This window comes from Azolla caroliniana, unplaced genomic scaffold (assembly GCF_043228905.1).
Source record: "Azolla caroliniana isolate FFs.n. ecotype wild unplaced genomic scaffold, voAzoCaro1.0.p SCAF_1, whole genome shotgun sequence".
NCBI classification, from domain to species: domain Eukaryota; kingdom Viridiplantae; phylum Streptophyta; class Polypodiopsida; order Salviniales; family Salviniaceae; genus Azolla; species Azolla caroliniana.
In genome coordinates, this window is record NW_028230436.1 from 1,245,156 (window position 1) to 1,260,477 (window position 15,322).

At 36.9% G+C, this 15,322-nt stretch overlaps 4 protein-coding genes and 2 non-coding genes across 7 annotated transcripts; 2 read left to right on the forward strand and 4 right to left on the reverse strand.

The window, feature by feature from the left end:
* The first annotated feature begins 1,518 nt into the window (after positions 1–1,518).
* LOC147868162 (EPIDERMAL PATTERNING FACTOR-like protein 6) lies at positions 1,519–3,595 on the forward strand. The gene is made up of 3 exons (XM_087315997.1): positions 1,519–1,854; positions 2,138–2,208; positions 2,883–3,595. The coding sequence occupies exons 1-3, from the start codon at positions 1,776–1,778 to the stop codon at positions 3,153–3,155; spliced, it is 423 nt and encodes a 140-aa protein (XP_087172123.1). The 5' UTR covers positions 1,519–1,775; the 3' UTR covers positions 3,156–3,595.
* A 1,823-nt stretch (positions 3,596–5,418) lies between these two features.
* On the reverse strand, positions 5,419–8,337 carry LOC147868163 (uncharacterized). 2 transcript variants are annotated; one of them, XR_015529427.1, is made up of 3 exons: positions 6,615–8,337; positions 6,341–6,460; positions 5,996–6,130 (listed from the first exon to the last, which is right to left on the reverse strand). XR_015529427.1 is itself a non-coding variant. In XM_087315998.1 (2 exons), the coding sequence occupies exons 1-2, from the start codon at positions 7,805–7,807 to the stop codon at positions 5,854–5,856; spliced, it is 1,470 nt and encodes a 489-aa protein (XP_087172124.1). In that variant the 5' UTR covers positions 7,808–8,337; the 3' UTR covers positions 5,419–5,853. The 2 variants fall into 2 exon arrangements, 1 of the variants encoding a protein (XP_087172124.1); XM_087315998.1 differs by lacking the exon at positions 6,341–6,460 and having other exon boundaries at positions 5,419–6,130.
* Positions 8,338–10,152: 1,815 nt separating this feature from the next.
* TRNAW-CCA (transfer RNA tryptophan (anticodon CCA)) lies at positions 10,153–10,224 on the forward strand. The gene has a single exon. It is a non-coding gene; the product is annotated as a tRNA-Trp (tRNA).
* Positions 10,225–10,392: 168 nt separating this feature from the next.
* TRNAH-GUG (transfer RNA histidin (anticodon GUG)) lies at positions 10,393–10,464 on the reverse strand. The gene has a single exon. It is a non-coding gene; the product is annotated as a tRNA-His (tRNA).
* Positions 10,465–11,292: 828 nt separating this feature from the next.
* On the reverse strand, positions 11,293–12,291 carry LOC147868166 (putative pentatricopeptide repeat-containing protein At1g68930). The gene has a single exon (XM_087339448.1). The coding sequence runs from the start codon at positions 12,289–12,291 to the stop codon at positions 11,293–11,295; it is 999 nt and encodes a 332-aa protein (XP_087195574.1).
* A 4-nt stretch (positions 12,292–12,295) lies between these two features.
* On the reverse strand, positions 12,296–13,851 carry LOC147868167 (pentatricopeptide repeat-containing protein At1g11290, chloroplastic-like). The gene is made up of 3 exons (XM_087339458.1): positions 12,740–13,851; positions 12,379–12,691; positions 12,296–12,313 (listed from the first exon to the last, which is right to left on the reverse strand). Exons 1-3 carry the CDS (start codon positions 13,849–13,851, stop codon positions 12,296–12,298), a joined length of 1,443 nt encoding a protein of 480 aa, XP_087195584.1.
* Positions 13,852–15,322: the final 1,471 nt, after the last annotated feature.

Sequence of the window (15,322 nt, forward strand, 5' to 3'; positions counted from 1 at the left end):
TCTTTTTAGAAACTTCTTGGAATCAAGTTATTCCAAGCAAGAATGATATCATGTTCACCACAATTGTTACGAGAAATGCATATAATTAATCGATAAATCTTTCATGAATTTATACATGAACTCCATTTACATATTGATTCTATATTATGCATTTTGTTAGTTGATTTGGTGAAATGAATCCTGCATCCATGCAATTGGAATAAGTAGTCACAAGAAAAGTCAATTTGAGATGCCACCATGATATCTTTGGGAGTTTTAAGCCTTTAGGTTCCACGAAACATAATCATACTAATGTGAGTATGATGCGAAAAATCATTTCATGACTCTATGTTCAATCATTCTCTACTATCATTAGTCAGTGTGTACCTAATGTAATGGAATATGTGGAACTCTTGCTCTTTGCTCTTGTTTAACAACATTAGTTAAGGCCATATTTGATGTTGAGATTGATTTTTGAAACTTGCATTGAGAAATATATCATTGAATGTATATATTATGATTCAACACACATTCGTTTATGAAGCTAGTGTTAGAAGCTCATTGAAGAACGTACATTATCGGCTGGATGTCAAGTTTCGACAAGTTGTATATCTGTATTTATAGAGCCATAATGAAATTTTGTATTTGTGTGTTCATGATGTTATAAGTGGCCCATGGATTGACATAAACTTACATTGTAATAAAATGGCTAGTAGACATAGGTAAGATGCCTCTTACCCTTGCCCCCTGCCCCACTATTTTTCTTACCCTTGATTGGAGTTCACTTCATATGCATGTTTGTCTCTATGTAAAGAAATCTATATGAGAGAAAGATATTGCACTATATTTAGTAACTCTAGAGTATGTGAGGTTGATGGCTCGTGAGTTGTCCTAGGTGTTGGTATTCAAAACAATTTTATGGATGTTCGGATTAATTCCTCCCTTTTTGTGCGAGCCTACCAGTAACTTTACCGAGTGAACCGAAAGTTTTCGACATCCAAATGGTATTATGCATGTTCCAATACAACAATATGCCAGAACACAAGTTTTGACATCAAAGTAGTAGGCATATTCACTCTATGTTGGAAAGTAAATGATCTCAACATGCTTTGTTTCCCTTATGGTAGACAAATGCTATCAATCCATGTGGATAAATAGATTTGCAAATTGCTATCAACCAATATGGATACATAGATTTGCAAAATTCTTTTCTTGACCAGTAATAGTTATAGACCTTTGTTAAGCCGACAACTATTAAGGTCCTCTAGGAAAAAGGGCACTGACAAGAGAAAAAGATGAGTACCTTCTTTCGTTGACTAGATAATAGGTAGGGAATTTTGAGGAAACATTGAAATGTAATAACCGTGCACATACATTACCTTAAGGACCAAGCTAGGTATGAAAATAGGAAAAAGGGGAAAATTTTACTAGGATTCTTTTGTAGAAGTAAAGAAGACACAGTGTTGGCTTCTTGTCTTACCTTTTAAGAGAAAGTAGTGATGGGGTTCCTTGCTCAAGTAAAGACAGAAGTGTCCAAAAAAATGCAAGGGTGGAGAGAGAGTGAGAGAGAGAATTGAGCTCCCCAATACTAATTATTCCTCAATGCCGCATATAAAATTTTACTCACTCTCTATACTCTTAGACGTTATACTATCTAGGTCTTATTAATTTCCTTCGACCCATCCCCAGAGCACATTACATCGAATGACATTGACAAAATTAATTACCTTTTTATATCTTTCTTGGTATCTGAGTGGAGTCCTTAAGCTTGTGTTTGAACATGATCGTTGAAGGCCATGTCTTCATATAAATTATTATTAGTCTTTCTCATGGTTCACATAATCTATACCTATGCGACCTTTGCTAATCTACAGGGTAAGAGTGTATATGAGTCGGCATCTTTACTAATTTTTTTTAACAAATTCGTATCAACATAATCTCTCTTATATGATTTCTTGTTACCGAAGAAAATTAAGAATATTGAAGTGGCCTACACCCACATCCACATTCTCTCGAGAGCGTGGGTGTGGATGTCAATAACTTCACATAAGCAATATTTGTTTCCTTGTTCCCAACAATTGGCCTATACTGATGTAGGCTGCCGTTATTTTCAATTTACTTGTACTAATTCGTATCATACATGCCCAAAATTTTGCAGAATCAAGTTTATCTCATAACTCCGAATCCAATAACATGCAACAAGATATCATTTATCAAGGGAAAACTAAGGTAAGTCATCAATAAGGTATAATCAACGTTCACATGGTCTAATGATGTCTTTATTAAGTGAAATGAAATGTTGAAATGATCGAGCTATGTAATATGAAATGAATTAATATGGACAAGAGTTACCATCAAACAATATTAATTACGTGTCACAATGTTGATGACTGCAAAGAAGGACATCATGTGCCATGGAATTAAGCATTGTCATGAGCGCCATCAAATAATTGACATTAATTACCATGTGAGCATTTGACATAATCTAGATTGACTATAAATGAGCTACATTTCAATTATGCACATAGTTTGCATTTATCATACTTTGTGTCACACAATCTAGATCATCTTTAAATGGTACTCAAAACGAATGCAATGTGAGAATGTTTAAAAAGTAAAGTACATTAGTATATTCAATTAAGCTGTAATAAAGATGACCCATGGATATTAACTTCAACACACACCTCCAAACTACATTACATTGAATGGCAAATGAACATTGGATTTATTGTGCACTCCATGTTAAATTGATACAATCGTGAGGTGACTAAATATGAAAACTACATCAAATTAAAGGTATACTTGTACATATGTCAAAAGATCAAGTATGGACAATCTAGATTGTTCTATTGAAATTGCAATGAACAAGATATGATTAACATGGTTGTTTTGGCGTAGTGTAGCTAAATGCAATGAGGAAGAATATGATGATACCTTTGCAAATTGCTATGGGGGAAAAGATCGGATCACGACCGCCATTATGTTTTGGGAAGTGTAGTGGATGTGTGCCATGCAATCCTGTGCAGGTGACAATGCCGCCTTCTCAACATGGAGGGCCAATAACTAAACCTAGTTTAACTTTTACACAAGAATCGTCAGTGTACCATGTCCAAGGGCCCCCTTATTACAATGTTGCTTGGAGATGTAGATGTAAAGGCAAAGACTATAGCCCTTGATCTAACCTTAATCCCTAAATAAAAAGTCCCATTTAGCCAAACATCCTTGGATAGTATAGATGGGGTCTTCTCCTACTTCACACCCCTATTCAAGCTCACCTAAAGTACATTTTTTACTTCAATCCCTACATCGACAAGTATTCCACACCGTTTTCTTGACATTTTAAACTAATTTATATAACTGAAGCTATGATAATATTAGATTTCTGACTCGCTCTGCCCATGTCCTTTCATGCATCTCTCCTCTAATATATTATAGTACTGAAAGATCCTTATACCATTATATTCTTTATTTCTTTCTCGGATCATGTTTGCCATTAATAGAAAAGACCCTTTAATAACAATTTTATGGGGTTCCATTAGATTATTTTACTAACCTCCCAAGGACAATAATGCATCGAGAGAATGCTACTTCTTTAATATACACCATGTTAACTTGAGATTGTTTGTTGCTATGTGACTTTTATTGGCATATAGAATTGTAAGATTACTTTCCTATCAATTCTTACACTATGGTTTCTCTTGGTCAATAATATCCTTTTGTTCTATTTGTTGTGAATAACCACAAAATGTCTCTAACTTATTCCCTTCATGTACTTGATATTTTCTTATTCTATCAAAGAAACGAGTTTTAATTGGTACCTCTAACTCTGCATGCCCTACATCAATATTTCCTATTTTGTCACCAAGGCCTTAACATCAATAATCACTAAATTACTCTTGATTAATTAGTGTTCCTTTGGGTTATCATTGCTAGCAAAAAAATGAAAAAAAACAGCTATTTAGATAATACAAATAAAGATGGAGCATAAATATACTAGACCAAACCATTGCCTATGTTTAGTTATAGTGTCTTCTTTCTCGGATTCATATAGATTGAGGAACTATACAATCGGTGCTTCACCAATATGTTTGTCTTCACCATCTCAAAGACATCTCAAACACTTGGAGACATTATCGTTAGTTGGATCTCAAAATTCCGTGGGATAGATGATGAGTTACTAAATTCGCAACATACAAACATTTTCTCTTTTTGTCCAACTTTCGTAGAGAGATAGATGATATCCAATGGGATCTGAAATTGACTTACAAATTAATCAAATGACCTAGGACACTTTTACCTTTTTTTACATTTTCTAATAAATCTTTGGAATATGAAGTTCGAACCAAGCTAAACATGGCCAATTAGATGCTTATGATTACTAATAATGTAAATGGAAATCACACTCACAAGTAATCATGAACCACATCTAGAATCTTCGACTATATCTATCAATGAAATAAGATTTTTACCAATGACTATTGCGAACACTAGAGTTGATAGATTATTCAAGAGGATGTTGTGTCAAGGGGAACTCTTGATCCATGAAATAGAGCTCTTGAATATAAGAGAGTGAAGCTTGATGATACCTATATGTACTAAACTTAGCTCATACAGTACAAAGTTTGCAAATAAGATTTAACGGAATAGAAATAATAGTAGGAACTAGCTCTTTATATCCTAGATTGTCCAACCAAAGTTTTAATTTTGGCTGGAGTTATCTATTTAACAAATCTTGTAGTTGGCTCAAACCTTAAAAACTATTGTTGTGGGTTGGGATTGAGGCCTACAAGGATTATGAAAAATAATAAGAGAGATGAAAACATGATTGTCTTTTTTCTTTAGTAATTCTTTGTATTAATGGTGGGAAACCTCAAGATGAGGCAACCCCACAAAAATATACTAATGTCCAAAGTCGCTCTAAAAAGCATTAAAGTAAAATTCAAAAGTTGTCACTATAAATATCATGGGACCAAAGATAATCATACAATTATTGCCTCAAAGAGTGCTTGACAAAACTGAATTCATTAAAAACGAATTGATCAAAGACTGTGGTTGCGTGATAACCATGTAGTGCATAATTCCCAAAATCTTACCCAATTTAGAGATTGGATTTATAACTAGGCAGCTTTGCAACTGAGACCAAATATGTAGAAATACTTACCAAAATGGAGTCCTGGGGGAGAACGAGAGAGGTATTGCCTTAACCCCCTAGGAAATGCTTCGTGCTATGGCTGTTCCATAGAAGATGGTTAACAGATTCTAAACTATGCTTGCATTATTAGTATCTTTGCCATGGCAAAGTTAATATCATGGCACTATGATATGATGTCCATTCTCTACAAAGCTAATTTAAAATTGGACGAATGTCACTTCACCATATACACTGGAATAGAATGTGGCATTCAGCATATACACTGGAATAGAATGGGATCAATATCTACTAGTTCAATGCAAATGGAGAATATTCATTGGAATCATCTTTTTCATTCTACATCTACGACCCATATAGTCTGATTTCCTAGAGTGATTTGCAGCTAAAAAATGCAATAAGATGATAATAGTAAAGGAAATATACATCCATATATTTTAGCTTTAACTTTGTTCCTTCAACAATCTACAAAGTTAAAGAAAGCCTGATCAGCTGCATTCGAGAATTCTTGAACCTCTTGTTAATTGAACCAATGTCCTGACTAACATTAATATTTCATTCCTCTTTAACCAAAAATTTAGGTTCCGAGGCAAATAAAAGAATTCGATGGTCTTTGCTACTATTACCAGCACTACAATACAACTACCTTTATTGCCACCACTACTTGGGTCAAAGCAAAAAAGGCTGCCTAACGTTTTGGGCTTATTGGGCCATGGGAAGAGAGGCTACTTAGCTATTTGGCCTTCTCGGGCTGTGGCAAAATCGGCATAATTGCGATCATTTAAAGAATGGAGAAAAAGGGCCATCTGGCCCTCTTTGTTTTCCATTCCTACAATATGCTCATACACAACCTCGTGCTTGAAGATGCGTATCTCCTCCTGGTATCCTTCCTGAGAAACCTCTTCATGTATTCCAAACCATTTTTCATTATATGTTGAATATATGCACTCATCAAGAAACAATCCAAGCTCTGGTGCCGTGGGAATTGTGACATTCAAATCCCTGGGAAATGTTGGTAAAAACAAATAGAAATGTGTTTTACTGAAAGCTTGACTATTCTTAAATCATTGATATTAAGTCATGGCGCAAATACTTAAAAACATAATATGAAAACAATGTAGATACAAGAAATCATCGAGACTTCACACAATATTTCATTGTGAGCTGAAAATTTTCACAAAGGAAGTAAAAGAACAAGTGACTCCAAAATACCCGAGTTTTTCTTTATTTCACCTCGTGACATTACCCTAAATGCTCTTGGTCCAACACATCTGGAGGAATCAAGCCATTATATTGTCACTTCATCTCCTTCTTTGGTGTTGACCTGGTGTACTGGGGGCCAATGGAGAAAAACTCAGGTATTTTGGAATTTTTTCCCGACTCTTCTTTTTCCATGTGAACTCATACCTATCCATCATCTTTTAATCTCTTCAAATTCTTTCCATTATTCAGATCAGGTGAGTGATACAGTTAAAACAAAGCATACCTTCTCAATGCCATATCTATGATGGACTCAGGAGCGGAGCCTCGGAAGACAGCTATAGCAACACCTATCATTTTCCTTATCTGGTGAAGCATAAAGCTTTGTCCTACTACAACACAGCTTACCAACTCCATATCTCTTACATTCGACACAGTTCCCACCTCAAAAGAGATTACAGAACGCATTGCACGAGGGTCATCTGGCCTTATCCTTGAAGTGAAATTATGGAAATTATGAACACCAACGAATCGATTTAAAATACGATTTAATCTTTTCCTGTCGCATTCTCTGAAATTGAAACTACTTACCTTTTTTCCTTCAACTAAACAGTGAAGTTCTTCCACATTTTCTACTGAAGAAAGGCTAACACTTTCTTGAACGACAACTGACGCCATACCAGGGCTTAAGCTATCATCAACACAATCCGAACGAGAACTATGGTTTCCTTGCTTTTCATTCATAGCTTGTTTACTATCCCATCCATTGGCAAAATCCCTTTGTATTTTCCTGCCTCTCTCACAACACTCCACGCATTTCATAAATGACCCTTCTTTTCCTTCACTAGCTATCACACTCTCTCTATCTCTGTGAGTGGTCGGGTCCAATGCAAAGGATGGAATAACATACTCATACCTTCTTCGATCACAAAACCTTTTTGCACTAAACGATGACGTGACATTCTTATATCCGAGCAATCTAATCTTTTTAGGCAAATAGCTATTTACTCTTTCAACAAATCCAGGCGGATCTACAAAGAAAAGTCCAGATACAACTTGACAAACAGCACTAACACCTTTATCTGTTCTAGCAGCTCGTGTCCAATCAACTCTTCGAGGATTATCACCATAGTTATCAGGCATTGCCCCTGATCTTATAAGGGCCTTTTCTAACTCGCCCTCAATTGTTATAGCCCCAGGATTCTTTTGCATACCTTGAAACCCTCCACCACAATACGATAAAAACATCGCAATCTTCATTCGCTTTTGTGTGCATCTCAAGGTAGTATGTCCATCTTCATCTTGGCTGTCCGTTTTTTCCATTTTTATACCTTGACCACTGCTGCATTGATTATCTTTGTAGCAATTAGCTCCCGTTTCCATGTCTCTCACATGACTGTCTGCGGTTTCCGACTCTATGCCTCGATCATATGCTTCTATGAATTGGCTGTCTATGGACGGACTAGTTACAATTTCCATGTCTATGTCTTGACCAACTATGCATCAACCATCTGTTTTTCCCATGTGCATACCTTGTTCATTGACTCCTTGACCATCTATAGCTTGAGCATACAGGCCATGACCATCTACATCTTGAAAAATTGCAACTTCCATGCTGGCTTTGACTATTTATGCCTTGAAAGTCTATTCCTTGAACATCTAGTATTTCACCATCGATGACTTCACCATATGTCATACATTTCTGCTTTTCACTTCCAGCTTTGTTCTGTTCTGTTCTGTTCCATCATTCTTGTTAGGAAACGGTGATACCCTTCCTCTAACTAGAAGCCGACCTTGAACCCTAGTCTGAGGAGGTTGCTCTTCATTGTTCTCCTTCTCAAATATGATGGGAGCAGCTCCCAGACCATGGTCATTCTCAATGAGAAGAAAAGGGCCATCTACAATTAATTATATCAAGCAGAGGGGAGAACGCTTACTTACTTGATCAATTCGGCCATGGCTGTCTACAGTAGGCTTTGCTCCACCGTTGCAAAGTGGAGGCTGGGCTTCAGCAAAGGAACCTATAAATAGTATGTATAGACCCATTGGAGCCTTCTTTTGGTGGGCGATTTATGAAGATACCCACCCTGACCCTGACCCTGACCCTGGGTTTTCTATAATTCCTAAAATGCCACTCGGGTTCTACGGCATATCTTGACTCTGGGTTTTTACCGAAACTCCTCTTGACACGCCACTACGGTTCACCATGACTATGAGGAATGCATCCCACTCCACCTTAATTCCTCCACTTGCATCTATTACTCTTCTTACTTACATTCATTCGATCACTTCGATAGCACGTGCAGTTCAGAAAAAGGAGGAGGTGCTTGAACCCAGGGCGTTTCAAGAAATGATGAAACACTCTCAAGTGTATCGTGGACATTTTCCATAACCAAATTCGGTTTCTTACCGTTCCTATAAGATTCTTATCATACGTTATTTATCGCATACATTCCATGGGTTGGTAATTTCGAGCAGTTTCATCAACATTGCATCTATGACATTCATAACCTATTTGCATTTCTCGTCCAAATGCAAACTTGTGCATCAAAATACCTTTAGAGCATTAGAGCATCAAATACACCGGTTGACATGCATATTTAATGGAATGTGATGCCAAACTTGTCTTTATAAATAACTAAAAAACTTTGGCAATTCTTGCTTTTTAACATCTTGGGTTGGCAAACTTGTTTCATATGGAGTTTCTCTCAAATTAGTAGTTGTGTAGTGTCTCTTTTTGTATGTTTAACCTTTCCAACAATATTTCCAAGAAACCAATGTTCATGAACACGACTCATCCAAGGGCCACATGCTTCGACATGTTTACTTTCCCAATATGTAATCACTATCACTAGTTTTAGTTAGAAGAGATGTAACTGTAATATATGTAAAATTATGTTGATAACTCCCACATCCAAATTTGAATTATTTGGGATAGGTTAGTCATTTAGAGGGGTTTGAAATCTTTCTAATGCATTAGACATGTCACATTTTATCTAATTATGAGCAAAGCCTTGGCGACACAACCAAAACCTTTTAGTATCAAGGTCGCGCCTTTACTTTATTTTGTTTGACCTCTCCACTTTTGTGAGTTTCAAAAATATCAACGTCTATGACATTCTTGTCGTCAAGAATGGCTCAATTCATCATCACCATGGAATAAATTGTAGAAGATCCAGTCTGGCTTCAAGACAATTTTGTTTGGAGACCTTGCAGGAGCTAAGGAGGCGTGGGATGGCCCTTTGCCAACCAAAGCATTTGTTATTCCAACACACTAACTTGTTGAATCCTTTGGAAGTTTATAAATAAAAAATGCTATTTATTATTCTCTTTTTAATTGGGAGGATGGCAATTAAGTATGTATGTATGTTCAAACTCTAAGAGTATGTAGAGTTCCACTTTGCTACTTGACGCTTTTGTTTTTAGAGTGTAGCTATAAGAATTTGATAAAACAAGACACCATTACTAGAAAATTCGTTTATGCATACATGTAGAGACCGAATGGTTAAAAAATCACCATTAACGAAAAGAAGTGAAAAGGTTTATGCATTGAGCATGCAGATATTAACATAATACAGGATTTATTTCCAAAGAATACAGAAGCAAGAAGAGACAGAAAGAAGAAAAATATCTATCTATATATATATCCTGCTATAATCTATTGTCGCCGGACATATCTCTTTTACCGAGTGAGCATTTCTTTCGGACTCACTGCAAAATATAATAAGCGGGTACTAGAAGGAAACAGAGATAGAAATAGAAACGGGGAATTTATATTTCTAATTCATTAAATTATAATTACGAGTTACTCGTGACAGCACCTTGGATCCGTGGCGCAATGGTAGCGCGTCTGACTCCAGATCAGAAGGTTGCGTGTTCGATTCACGTCGGGTTCAACATTTTTATTAAACTGTAATCCTTTGCATATACCATGATTTTCCCTGGAATGAGGGAACTGAAAAATGTGGCTGCAAAATCAAAAGGTTACACGTTCCATCAACGTTGGCTTCATTTATTAAAAATTTTGCAGTAGTATAATATAAGCATTCCCATATTTGTCCAAGTGTGGCTGCTGGGATTCGAGCCCAGGTCTCCACGGCCACAACGTGGAATTCTAACCACTAAACTACAGCCACTGGATGTTAGAAATGTCTAATATATTATATAAACTCTAGATTATAATGTCCCTCAAAATTCAAATTGCCTGAACTAACCTGAACTGAAACAAAACAAATACTAGAGGAGACTGGAACACGGTCATCATTGTCATGTTTTATTTTGATAAGCAACAACAAATTAAACGAACGCAATGGCAATGGGATTGGAAATTGAACCATTAAAAGAACAAGTGAAATGCTATGAATAGATCAAATTAAACGTGTTTGCCCGACACTCTTACTTCGAACCTATGAAGCAATTGTACCTGAAATTGGAAACTGAAACGTCTCTATCATTACTCTTACCACAAGAAGCGATTAGAGAAGTGAAAGCTAAAGAAATTGACTATGATGGAGAAAACATTGGTGATTAAGATTAATGAAGAATAAATAACCTTCAAATGAGAATTTCATGTGGCACTCAAGTAGTCGCAAGCTCTACTATACTGCAGTAACTTTGTCCATGCTCTGTCTGTTAACTTTAAGAAAATATTTGTGGTTTGCTTTAATAGTCAAAACGGGAATATATTTGCATTATGTATCAAAATGAAGACATATTTGCAGTATATAACAAGTTATTAAATATGGAAACAATGTGCCGAGCTTGCCTCTTCTTGGAATCCTCTTTGCAAATCCTTATGGTACAGGAAAACCCAAACTCTAGAGATTTGTCCATACCAACAATGCTTCCTTCTTTTCTTACTTTAGAGATTGTTTAGAGTGTCTGATCAAGAAATACCAGAAAATAAACAGAAGCAAATGAAATAACTAGTTCAAACTCTCCATTAACATATACCTTCATCAAGTCTATGTACCAGCATAGATATGAGACATTAATACATATGCTGCAGCATCATTCTTATCCACACATATCGCTTGTTCAAAGGCCTGTTCCCCAAGTTGCACGTTTCCAACTTTTCTACAAGAACTTAGTATTGTATGCCAAACCACAGAATCTAGACACAATGGCAACTTCTTCATCCCCATCATCATTATTATGACCTCAGTTAACTGCCCTACGCAACACATGTGATCAATCATTGTGATGTGATGTTTAGGAATAGGAGAAATTCCAAAGTCTTTACTCATTGCTTCAAAGTACATTTGGCCCTTGTGAAAAAGCCCAGCTCTCCTACATGCATTGAGAACAATGATAAAAGTCACTGGACTTGGTTTCACACCTTCTTCCACCATTTTATCAAAAAGATGGAATACATTTTTGGTTTCTCCAATATGACAATATCCAGAGATTAACGTAGTCCATGTAATTAGGTCTCGATACTGTATCTTCTCGAATACATTCCATGCTAGAGAAGGAAACCCACATTTTGCATACATGTCCACCAAAGAAGTACCTAGAAAATGGCTGTTTTCTAACAGCCCTTTACACTGAATATCAGCATGTATTTCTTGGCCTTTTCTGATAGCCCCTACACTTCCACAAGCTTTCAAAATGTGAACAAATGTCCCTTCATTAGGGTGGATACCTTTGAATTGCATTAGTTCAAGACAACTCAAGGCTTCCTCACCATGACTAGATTCCACATATAGAGATAGTAATGCAGTCCAACAAACTATATCCTTGACTGGAAGTTTATCAAAAGCTTCTCGAGCTTCGCAGAGCAATCCACATTTTCCATACATATCTATCAAGCTCGCTTCCACCACAAAATCAGTTCTCAGCAATTCTTGTTCTTTGATTTCTTGATGAATTTGTTTTCCTTTTGCTATAGCTCCTATGCTCGCACAAGCTTTTAGGACACTAATGTATGTGAGAGAATCTGGAAGAACACATTGGAGTTTCATCTGATTAAAGCATTCTAGGACCCTTTGCAAGTTCCCATTTTCAGCATATCCAGTAATCAATGCATTCCATGAGATGACATCCCGAACCATAAGTTTGTCAAAGTTTTCTTGTGCATTAGCGAGTAGATCAAATTTAACATACATTTCAATCAAGGTGCTCCTAACAATGCTTTCTTCCTCAAGACATCCACTCTTTTCTATAAGAGAATGGAGTTCTTTCCCCTTCTCTATGGACACAACGTCACCACAAGCTTTCAAACCACAGACAACTGTAATGACATCAGGAGCAACACCTTCGAATTGCATTTGTTCAAAACATTTTAATGCTTCTTCACCACATCCATTTTCAGTGTATCCCATTATTAATGTTGTCCACGTTGCAACGTCCTGAACCTTAAGCCTATCAAATACTTCTTGTGCTTTCCTAAGCATACCACATTTCGCATACATATCAACCAACGCAGTGGTAATATTAACTTCTACATCGAGAGAACCTTTGCTTTCGAGTATCGCATGCACTTCTCGGCCTCTTTCAATGGCTCCTATGCTGTTACATGCATTCAAGCTTAAAACAAAAACGACTGAATCAGGAAGAATACATTCAGATTGCATCTGTTCTATACACTTGAGAGCTTCTTCACAATGCCCATGTTCGGCATATCCACCTATAAGTGCAGTCCATAATACCACATCTTGAACCATAAACTTGTCGAATATTTCTCGTGCCTTGTTGAGGAAACCACATTTAGCATACAACTTGACTAAACTACTGCCAAGCTCAAGATTTCCTTGAAGAAAACCCCTTCTTTCAACCTCACAATGCATTACTTGGCCTTCATTGATTGATCCTGAGTTACAACATGCTTTGAGAATGCTTATAAATGTAACAATATCAGGGAATATGCCATCAGATTGCATCTTTTCAAAGCATTCAATTGCTTCTTCAGATTTTCCATTCTCAGCATATCCAACAATCAATGAAGTCCAGGAGATTGTATCTCTAACATGTAATTTATCGAAAACCTGTCTAGCTCTCTCAATTGAGCCACATTTTGCATAAGTATCAACCAAAGTGGTAGCCAATGAGATATCACTATGTAGGAAACCTCTCAAATCACATTCTACATGTACATGAAGACTTGTTCTCATGTCTCTTAACCTTATACAAGCCTTAAGCAAAGCAACAAAAGTATGTTCATTTGGATGTGAAGAAGAAACATCAACGTTTCTCATCATTTTGTATAGATCCAATGCTTTCTCTGGTTGACCACAATTGTTGTAACCTGATAGCATGAAATTCCATGAAAGCTCATTGCGAAGAGATATCCGATCGAACTGATAGAGAGCATCAAGCATACATCCAACTTTAACAAACAAAGGAACCAGATAGTTTCCTAATACATTATCACATTCAAGTCCTTTTATACAGATGCACTCAAAGAGTTGCAGAGCATATACTCTGTTTCTGCCATTCCGGCATTTGCATAAAAGCCTTGCAAATTCTTCAGCAGAGGAATGAGCACTCAAAAGAAGAAGGTCAACTTCTAACTTATTATGCATCTCTTATATATACAGATATACCATTTCTTCTTCACGCTCCCCTTCTTCTTCTTTTTCTTCTTCTTGTTTATCAGAGAATAAGTGTGGTATTTCATAGCCAGACTGATAATGTTTTGCATACATTGGAGGGTTGAAACTCACTTCTTCTTCTTCTTCTTCTTCTTCTTCTTCTTCTTCTTCTTCTTCTTCTTCTTCTTCTTCTGCTTCTTCTTCTTCTTTATCGGAGAATAAGTGTGATATTCCATAGCCAGACGGACAAAGGCATGCATACATTAGACAGAATACTCCTGATGTTTTTAGTGTAATATCTAACCCCAAGCATACACCCGGAGCAAAGAATAAGTGCATAGCCAGACGGACAAAGGCATGCATACATTAGACAGAATACTCCTGATGTTTTTAGTGTAATATCTAACCCCAAGCATACACCCGGAGCAAAGCATTGAAGGACGCGGCGAAGCAATGCAAGCTGCTGCTCCTCATGGAGAATTGGAGGTGTTGGCAGAGTTGGAGCAGGAGAAGGTTGTGGCAGAAACTGGAATGTGCAATGCAGGCAGGCAGGCAGGTAGGCTAAGAAGGAAAGAGAAGAGAAGAGAAGCAGGACAGCCCCATTGGTCCAAAAGTCCTGAGGTTCTATGTATGTATGTATGTATGTATGTATGTATGTATGTGTGTATGTATGTGTGTATGTATGCATGCATGCATGCATGCATGTATGTACCTTAGCCTCAGCCTTTAGGTCCCGACTCCCTTCCCATGGAGACAACTCACGAGGCGGTGCGCGCACCAAGGAAGACCATCATCAATCATTGATCCGTAAGTTGTCCTTAGGTGCCTTCGAGCCTACCCTCAGAAAACCGCATCTTTTATTTACGACACAATTGGTTCAACTATTGGCACAAAACTACACCTTTCATTTAGGATATAAGTGGATCAATTGAACATTGTACTTTATACCATGCTCGATAAGCATTCCTTTGAGTAGGATGACGTCATATTCCTTGGCTATCATTTCGCCCCTCATGGCATCAAATGAGGGGCACAACATGAGGTACACACAATCACACATCATTCACAAGAGTTCCATATTATAGAAATCAACTATCCTACTTATGGTAAGGAACTTCTAGCAACTATTAACTCCTTTTGGGAATGGTGATGATTTCTTGAAGGTTCCCCTCGTAAGGTAACAATGTACACGTATCAATGAAATTCTAAGACTTTAGTGTAGACGTCAAGTTAAATTATATAATATCTCAAGTAGATTTTACATTGTAGCCTAAGATAGGGGAACCAACAATTGGTCCAAAATGTCAAGTAATTCTTGGCTTCAATCAATTTCAACTTCTTGCCGCTTGAGTATTCAAGACCTCTCATGATAGCAATCCACTAAGGCAATTAAAATTGCACATGTGATCGATTCCTTGGCATAGGATATTTTTCTCAACCAACTTAGGGTCTTCCTCTCACA

Coding starts and splice junctions, on each gene's coding strand:
- LOC147868163 (XM_087315998.1), bottom strand. CDS start 7,807: ATGGAAATTGTAACTAGTCCGTCCATAGACAGCCAATTCATAGAAGCA. Junction 6,131..6,614: donor ATAGATATGGCATTGAGAAG/GTATGCTTTGTT, acceptor AACATTTCCCAG/GGATTTGAATGTCACAATTC.
- LOC147868167 (XM_087339458.1), bottom strand. CDS start 13,851: ATGCATAATAAGTTAGAAGTTGACCTTCTTCTTTTGAGTGCTCATTCC. Junction 12,692..12,739: donor ACCACTGCGTTGGTTGATAT/GTATGCGAAATG, acceptor AGTATTTGATAG/GCTTAAGGTTCAGGACGTTG.
- LOC147868166 (XM_087339448.1), bottom strand. CDS start 12,291: ATGAAACTCCAATGTGTTCTTCCAGATTCTCTCACATACATTAGTGTC.
- LOC147868162 (XM_087315997.1), top strand. CDS start 1,776: ATGTCTTCATATAAATTATTATTAGTCTTTCTCATGGTTCACATAATC. Junction 1,855..2,137: donor GACCTTTGCTAATCTACAGG/GTAAGAGTGTAT, acceptor AAAATTTTGCAG/AATCAAGTTTATCTCATAAC. Junction 2,209..2,882: donor TTTATCAAGGGAAAACTAAG/GTAAGTCATCAA, acceptor GGCGTAGTGTAG/CTAAATGCAATGAGGAAGAA.